The sequence below is a fragment of the Silurus aristotelis genome, assembly GCF_946808225.1.
Source record: "Silurus aristotelis genome assembly, chromosome: 5".
NCBI lineage: Eukaryota > Metazoa > Chordata > Actinopteri > Siluriformes > Siluridae > Silurus > Silurus aristotelis.
In genome coordinates, this window is record NC_139578.1 from 14,428,436 (window position 1) to 14,437,912 (window position 9,477).

Here is a 9,477-nt window from a genome sequence, read left to right on the forward strand (position 1 = left end):
TGAATCTGATACGTGCAGCTACTTGAAGCCAGTGAAGGGAGCGCAGCAGTGGGGTTGTGTGGGAGAACTTGGGCTGATTGAACACAAGCCGTGCAGCTGCGTTTTGGATCATTTGCAGTGGACAAATAGTGTTCAGGGAAAGACCTGCCAGCAGAGAGTTGCAGTAGTCAAGTCTTGAAATGACAAGAGACTGAACGAGCACCTGGGCAGCCTGTATAGACAGAAATAGTCGAATCCTTCGGATGTTATAGAACGCTCAGGAAACCTTTGCACGTGTTCAGATTTAATTTTTAATTTAATAAACTTAAAATTTTTTGAGATACTGACTTTTGGCTTTTCATTAGCTGTAAGTCATAATCATCAAAATTAAAAGAAATAAACACTTGAAATATCAGTCTATGTGTGATGAATCTATATAATATACGGGTTTCACTTTTTGTATTGAATTACTAAAATAATTCAACTTTTTAATGATATTCTAATTTACTGATAGATGCATCTATAGAGTATTTCTATTTGCACTACCAATCCTACATGCGTTTTTCAGCACTAGAGATCGCAGTTTCAAGCAGGTGCGTGTCTCAGGTGATTGACGTCGCGTCGATGACGTAAGCAGGCACGGACACGCTGAATGTGTTAATTGAGACGCCGCAGAATCCATAGTCATACGGCAGTCAGGTGACTCTCTTTGAAGATGGTAGCCTCGGCGGTTGTTCTCATCCTTGCCAGGAGTTAAAGATGAAGGCCGCCTGCAGTCAGGGTTTCCTCAGACTTTGCGTACTCTCGTGTTGCTTTCTGCTGTTGCCCGCGTTCACGTGCGCGGCGGACAAAATGGCCTTTTCCCCGTCGCATCTCGGGGTGCTGGCTACAGTACAGAGTCGCCGAAAAAGCCACCCAAAACAGAGAAACCCGAACAGTAACGCGTTTTTAAATAAACAGACGGAGGACCAAAGTCTGCAGTTCATGTGGAGTTTGTATAGGAAAGCGGCCAATGTAGACGGCAGGCCGAAACAACGCAAATTGTTTGGGTCGAACACCGTCAGGTTGATTCGTGCATCAGTCACCGGCAAGCGCTTCTATTCCTCACCAAATGGTAAAACTTAAATTTCCTGCATTCAATTAATCACACCTACAGATACTGAGTTTTTAAACACAATATATATCCAAATCTGTAGTTATGGACCATTTCTCATATGCAGTGTATTTTAAAAAGAATGATAGTCACTGTAAAGTATTTTAGATAATATATTTAAGCATGCGTATAAATGATTGCTTAACAGAAAATGTTTTTTCTCCCCCTTTTCTGGCTGAAACCCTGGTCAGACCTGCTGTATACTTATACTGTGCAATATGAACTGGAAAATCTTCCACTAAGCAAACTAAACCGGGCATCTTTTATTCATCTGAGGTCACCGGTGGCATCATACCCTCTCTTTCTGTGTGAAGCCAGAGTCTCATCTTCTTCCTCATCCTCATCACAGCGTACTAACAACACGGATGTTGTCATACTGGGCCCTCAAAGCATGTGGACTGAATCGGATGCCACATCCCACATGTCTTTGCTTCGAGGCAGCCTATTTGTCCTCTATGTTCAGTACAAGTGTTGGGAATCTGGCCCGGTTCATTCTGTTGCGAGACACAAGACACGGAAGCGACAGCTCCCACCGCAAAACCACTTGAGAGCCCCTGCCTTGCTTCTCTTCTTGGAGGAAGAGGGACCTTCTATGGCATGGGCAAAGTATGCTAAAGCCACCCCTCACACTGGCTCAAGGTCACGCCGCTCCAAAGAAATGGGCAGCATCGGTTCTGACATTCCCAACTACAAGCGGTCCAAGAACGGTGTCGGCAAGAACCAGTGCAAGCTCCACTCATACCGTGTAACCTTTCGTGACCTCGGGTGGGACCACTGGATCATCGCGCCCCCTATGTACAACCCTCGCTACTGCATGGGCGACTGCCCACGCATCCTGCACTACGGCTACAACTCGCCCAACCACGCCATTGTCCAGACTGTCATCAGTGAGCTTGGTGTTGCTGACATCCCTCTGCCATCCTGTGTGCCTTACAAATACAAACCTATCAGCGTTCTGATGATGGAAAAGAACGGCAGCATTGTCTACAAAGAATATGAGGACATGATTGCAGAATCCTGCACTTGTAGATGACTGTGGGCTTGAAATACACCTTGATGATATTGAAGAACTGAATGAAGTGGACTTTTGTGCAGTTCTGCCTCCACTTTTGACCTACTGCTGCCATCTGCTGCCACGGATAACTGATTCACTGTAAAGGTATGCTATTTGAGAGTGAAGAGATTATCGCCTGAAGCATAGATGGGTTAAAAGCTGTGACAATTTTCTTTTCTTTTTTTTTTTTTTTTGTTTAAATGTATCCTTCTTTTTCTGTGTGTATGTATGTTTGTGTGCCTTTTTCATGTGTTTGTTATAATGATTGAGAGGAAAGGGAAAAAACTATAGTTTTTTTCTATTTGGACTATTTAATATTACATGTTTGTATTTGACTTAACTGTTGAAAGGTTCATTTAAAAAAAAAAAAAAAAAAGTTTTTTTTGGAAAAAGGGAAACAAAGATCTATGATAGAACTAGTGTGGTGTCTTTGAAGATCAACCTGTGTGTTTGTGTCTGTCTATGTGTGGCTGGTTGGACTAAATAGAATAATGCTGCTGCTGTTTCAGATGCTGCTATTGTGACCTCTTTTCAAAATGATGTAATTTGCACACTTTTTCTAGTCAAAGGCAAGGAAGGGGGACAGGGTCCTTAAATGTCCTTTATCTGTATGAAAGATGTGCATATGGTTTATGGAGGTGAACATTTAATAGACATGTTTCTTAAAGAAAGCTTGAAGAGAATCATGAAGAATTGTTTTAGAGATCTTGAAAGATGAAATAAAGAGCATATTTTGTAAAAAAGAATATTTTTTGTTTGCTTGTTACTTTTTGGCTATATTTAGCTTTCACAAAATCAGTTCCTTCAATGAAGGTACAATCTTATCTACAATATAATTAACCTCATAAAGCATTTTTAAAATTGCTGGCCAGTGATACATCAGTTGTCCATTGACACATGATGATCGTAACAAACTTATTTAGTACAGAGATTAATTCTTAGGGTGGCTCAATCATATTACACAGAGGACAGACATGTTTTGCTCCATTGTAAAACTCTGTACTTGCTCACGTTTATAATAGTCCAATTCACTGTGAACATCCGAGTATGCAGCAGTTGCTTCCAGTGGCCAGGACAGTGTTTGCTCTGCTGATCATCTGTGACCCATGTGCCTTAGACAACAAGTTTGATATTCTGATTATCAGGCACAAAACTCCCATGAGTTACATTACCAACATGTGGAACAAGACTGCTTGTGAATTTACCAATCCCTGGGAAACAAGTGTAGTCAGACCATGTATCCACTGTCTAATTTCATCAGCCTAGAAAAATACCTGACTTATCACCTCCAGTAATCAGGTATGCCACCAAAACAAGTATGATTATAATAAAAAAGCTAAACAGTTTAAACATATTAAAGAGAAGGTATTTTACTGTTTAAAATATACCATTATCCACTACTTTCTTACACAAAAATCCCTTCCTAGGGGAATTTTCTTATTCCCATTTTAACATGTTCGATCATTGCTAAATGTCCATTAATGACAATGACTAATGACTGATGATTACTCCAGGTATAAATCAAATACAAAAGATATGTAAGGAACAAAAACATTTTTGGCAGTGATCAATAACAGTCTCCACATTTAATCCTTATTGAACTACAGAGGGCAGTCCACATCAACTTTAGAATCTAAAAAAAAAAGCTTGACATGTCACTTTGGAAGATTGCAGTCCCAAGATCTTTTTTGCAAATGTCCACTTTTAAACATGACAGCAAGAGGATCAGTGCTTGTATTCTCTCCAGGAAAGCCTTCACATAGAATTAATAGCAACATAGATAAATTAAAATGTAAAAAAGCATTGTGCTAAAAAAATAAAACTATCAACATTGGATTAAGCTAACTTTTAAAAGATTTGCTGTATTTGTTTCCTTTTCACCAGCATGTTGAATATGTCTCTTGGTTTAGGTTTATTCAAACATTAGATTATAACTGTATGCTAAAAGTGTGTCAGTTCTTTGCATACTTTGTACCACTGAAGGAAGAGAATCCACCTCTGGTAAATTTCAGGATATCACAAATTTGAAGATTTGCAGAAATATTGTAGTTATGTTGGGGAAAAAAAATTATTTTATTTATTTTATTTGTTTATTTAATTTATTTAAAAAAAAATTCTTGCTTGTTCTTGTCCAAGCAGCAGCAGGTAAATCATTTGTTTCACTCATTCAACATTTTAATCATTTTCTCTGAAATTAGTCTGGTCCAGGTCCACTTCTATCTCTTTTTTGGCAGCTGTTATACTTCCCATTGGAACAGTGTGCTTTTTTTTTTTCATGCAATCTGAGTCCATGCCAATATTCACAAAACAGTGCCAGGAGTTTTTGGCTCTATGTCAGAAAGTCCATTATATACAGTTGGACTACATATATTATATCTATAAGAGGTTTACCATATAACTGTCCAAAAGGATAGCGTCCTTTTCCTTATGAGAATAAGTCAATTCCTTAACACTTAGACATAAATGTATTTATATAATTAGAATTATATTCAGTTTGCATGTACCACTGCTCCATTGTTCTCAATAGGCCATGGGTTGCTTTCCTTAACCCTTTTACATGATGTAAATAAATAAGATATAAAATAGACGTTATAGGAGCTTCAATGCAAAGCTTTACATAATTCAGTAATATACACAGTTATGTCCAGAAATCCCTGTTAGTAAACATACTTCTATTTTCTATTTTAATAACATTTTTAAAAGTTAACATGGTCAATATCACTTCATTTGAATACATTTAAACTGTCACTTAGAAATAGTGCAGAATTTCAAAATGTATTATTCATAATATACATTTCCCATCTTAATTTCCTTTTTTTCTTGTTTTTTTGTCAACATATAAAAGGAAGCTTGGGGTATTAGGGGATAGAGATATTATACAGTACATGTGTGTGTTTTTTAAAAGAACACACATGCCTTTTGTTAAATCCCAATATATAAAAAGCCATGCCAAGCTCTATGCAGACGGACTGGAAAGGAAGACCTTGATTGGCTCTAACCACAACCCTATTTCACACCTTTGGGATGAATTGGAATGCTGACTGCACTCCAGACCCCCTCACCCTTAATCACTGCTGACCCTTGTGGCTGAATGAGCACAAATCTGTATGTGTATGAGTATGTGTGTTTTAGGCAAGTGTGAAAAAATGCTGTAAAGCAAGAATGTAAAAAAAAATAAAAAAGTGAACAGAATGGAAGGTAAATGACCTAAAATAAATCCAAATCAATATTGGTGTGACCACCCTTTGCCTGCAAAACAGCATCACTTTTTTAAAGGTACACTTCACATCTTTAAAAGTAAATTGGCAGGTAGGTTGTTCATATGATCTTGAAGAACTAACCACAGATATTTTGTGAATGTACGCTGCATCAAATTCCTCTTTCTTTTCATGTAATCCCAAACAAACTTGATAATATTGACATCAGGACTCTGTGGCAACCAGACGATCACTTCAAGTTGTTCTTATTGAAACTTAAGATACTTCTTACTCACATTGGCTGTATGTTTGGGGTCGTTGTCCTGCAGAAAAATAAGTTGCCTGCAGACACTCATTATACTGCTTATGATCTTTTCAGCAAACATATAATTTCTGCTATTGCCCAAATATTTCAGATTTTAGTCAATTTAGTAAATTTTTATGAAGACCACTTCTAGCCATAATTCTCCAGTCTCTTGAGTACCACTGGTTTCTGCCATTTTTTTGCTGATGGCAGTGCTGGACATCTTGCGAAGTTAGCATGATGTATCTTTAATGCTCTAAACTAAGTGGCCTTGGCTGACCACTGCGTCCATAGTTCTTTGTACTTCAAAATAGCAGCACATCCTGAAACCCCAGTCTGCTTCGAAAACTTTGCCTGAGAGAGACCTTGCTGATGCTGTCTAACTACCTTGTGTCTTGTTGCTGTGCTCAGTCAGGTGTATGTCCTGTGACATGAAACTGTCTCCCACAACCTCACCTTAGTAGAACATTTTGGCTGTTCCTCAACTAGTTTTCAGCCTAACATAGCTGTTTCTGTTTTAGTTAATGACTGCGTTTCAAACCACATATGAAATTGATGATCATTAGCATCTGTTGGGTAAAATTGCTTAATCATGAATCTGACTTTGATCCTTCAAACTCCCTGATTTTGTGCAAGTGTACAAAGTGTGCAAGTGTAAAAACTGAAGGCCAAAGTGTAGTAACACCAAATATTGATTTAATTAAGATTTGTCTTTTGTTCAGAAAAACAGATTTTTCCATTTTGTTATTTGATAAAAAATAAACTATGAACACTTATTTTTTGAAAGTATTCTAACTTTAAAGCATTTTTTTCACAATTGCCTACTTTTACACAGTACTACATTTGCAGTATGTACATAAACATATATGTGGGATGGCTATTTGGTCCATTGCATATTCTGAAAACGCTGTTTTGTACATCACAGCTTTTTATCATGTGCATTTTGAAAGCTTTTGTCATTGCATAAAGTTTATTCTTAATATGCTAAGAATTTTGCACAAGATTTAGCTATCCACCATAAATCATAAATCAAAATAAGCATGACCTTAGCCACTGGAGCAAGCAAGAGATACTACTGAAAATATGACAAACATGTTTAAAACAAGGACACACTCTTGTGAAATGTGCTAAGCTCGGGTATGATATTAAAGCATGGAACATCATATCCAGAAAACATCTGAGTCACTTTGGACCTTTGTTATGGGTTAGAGCAAGTCAAACTCCCCTGTTTCCATTATTTTATTTTTTGTCTGCTCCCATTTTATTTATGACTGCACAATGAATATATCTCACAAATTGAAGCTAGTAGCACATTGCATCCATATTTGCAGTTATGCCAGCAACATTTAAGATAAGATTTAGGACCCTGTAGCTAATGTTACCTTTAATCTGAATCTGCATTATTATCCAGTTGAAAGGAGAAGGGTGGGAAAGACTGTGAGTGAAGAAGCCTTGTATGCCCAATCGTGCTGGATTCTTTATGGTCATTTGTGCATAATATGAGTGTTCATGTATTTTTTTTATATGGATCGTCCAACACAGTATGATTGCTTTGAGACTTTTAGCCTCACAGACTATTAGCATGCTATTAAAATTCTTTCTACAAGTGGAGTTGTGAAGTGTTTCTACGGAAGCGCATTGCATTCACAAAAAAAAAAAAATTCACAGCCAGGATCTTATAATTATGACTTAGTATCTCATAATTATGAGATCCTTATCTCATAATTATGACTTGGTATCTCATAATTATGACTTACTAACTCATAATTATGAGATACTATGTCATAATTATGAGATAGTAAGTCATAATTATGAGATCCTGGCTGTGAAATTTTTTATTTTTTTTTGTGAATGCAAAGCGCTTCCGTACGTATGTTTCAATGTAGAGCTCTTATGTTAAAATATGTCAAGCACAACTGACACAAGGTCTTTCACTACTCTGCAATGGTTTCAGGGCTGTAGCTAGAAAATGTGACCTTAGGGGTTTCATGGAATGGGAGACACTTTGGATTATGCATTTTCCTTAGACAAATATTATTTTATATTATATACTGTATATTAGACAAAATTAACTTTAACAAAATCTAATCTTAATATTGTAAATAGGCTGTAGTTATCTTTAGTGGCTGCTGTGGAGAACAACGGAAAACTTTTGACAAACAGTAATCAAAATGTTCATTTCATACAATGTATACCATGTATGTTACTCAATTTGCAAAGTAACCCTGTTTACTAGTTAACATTAGAGTGTACTCTATATTTTATATATATACTTATGTCCACACTTTAATGTGAGTAGTGTACAAAAAGCTCAGGCTTTTTTTATTATTTCCTTTAATCTATTTGCCTTTCCTGTGTAGGAGTTTTTGACATTCCCGCATCATATATATATATATATATATATATATATATATATATATATATATATATATATATATATATATATATATATATATATATATATATATATATTACAGACCAAAAGTTTGGACACACCTTCTCATTCAAAGAGTTTTCTTTATTTTCATGCCTATGAAAATTGTAGAGTCACACTGAAGGCATCAAGGGCTATTTGACCAAGAAGGAGAGTGATGGGGTGCTGCGCCAGATGACCCGGCCTCCACAGTCACCGGACCTGAACCCAATCGAGATGGTTTAGGGGTGAGCTGGACCACAGAGTGAAGGCAAAAGGGCCAACAAGTGCCAAGCATCTCTCAGGGAACTCCTTCAAGACTGTTGGAAGACCATTTCAGGTGACTACCTCTTGAAGCTCACCAAGAGAATGCCAAGAGTGTGCAAAGCAGTAATCAAAGCAAAAGGTGGCTACTTTGAAGAACCTAGAATATGAAATTTTTCAGTTGTTTCACACTTTTTTGTTATGTATATAATTCCATATATAATTCCACATGTGTTAATTCATAGTTTTGATGCCTTCAGTGTGAATCTACAATTTTCATAGTCATGAAAATAAAGAAAACTCTTTGAATGAGAAGGTGTGTCCAATAGTATATATATATATATATATATATATATATATATATATATATATATATATATATATATATATATATATATATATATATATATATACTTTAAAGTATGGACCTGGGACTGTAAATCAGCCTAGCACTGTTGCCTTTTCATAATTTTTACACTGTGTGTGTGTATATACATATACATACATATACATACATATATATATATATATATATAATGTGTGTGCGTATGTATGTGTGTGTGTGTGTGTGTGTGTGTGTGTGTGTGTGTGTATTAATTGTGGTCATCTTTTTCAAGTGTTTATATTATTCATCTGTAAATAAATGAAATTACATTGGAGAGAGTTTATTTCCAACACATCCCACAATGAGCAGCTTTTTTTTTTTTATTTATAGCTGAAGTCAATTTTTGCAGTTGGAGAAGATGGGAGATCAATTTCTGAGGATGATCTTAGCAGGAGATTGCAGTTCTGTTTTTCATTTCAAGTAACATCAAAAATCACGGTCATGTTTTTAGGAGATTCTGCAAAACATTGTTTTATTACATTCTGTATGAACAAATATACATCTAAGGCATCTGGATTTTTTTAATTGGCATACCTTTTTACCATATTACCATACCATATTAGAGATTTACTAGGAAATATCTTTTACTGACATATAGATGTAATTTGAATTAAATTGAATTCTTCAAATGGGTATAAATAAAGGTGTACTTTGGGAATAATGTCTTTCATGTCATGACTTGAATAATCACAATGAGCTATCATAGCACAATTGATTAAACTGTGACA

The 9,477-nt window shown here is 36.0% G+C and overlaps 1 protein-coding gene across 1 annotated transcript; it reads left to right on the top strand.

Annotated features, from left to right (window-relative positions):
- Nucleotides 1-581: 581 nt before the first annotated feature.
- On the top strand, nucleotides 582-2,921 carry bmp15 (bone morphogenetic protein 15). Its single transcript, XM_083541137.1, has 2 exons — nucleotides 582-1,093; nucleotides 1,324-2,921. Exons 1-2 carry the CDS (start codon nucleotides 739-741, stop codon nucleotides 2,163-2,165), a joined length of 1,197 nt encoding a protein of 398 aa, XP_083397263.1. The 5' UTR covers nucleotides 582-738; the 3' UTR covers nucleotides 2,166-2,921.
- The last annotated feature ends 6,556 nt before the right edge of the window (nucleotides 2,922-9,477 follow it).

Coding starts and splice junctions, on each gene's coding strand:
- bmp15 (XM_083541137.1), top strand. CDS start 739: ATGAAGGCCGCCTGCAGTCAGGGTTTCCTCAGACTTTGCGTACTCTCG. Junction 1,094..1,323: donor CTTCTATTCCTCACCAAATG/GTAAAACTTAAA, acceptor AACCCTGGTCAG/ACCTGCTGTATACTTATACT.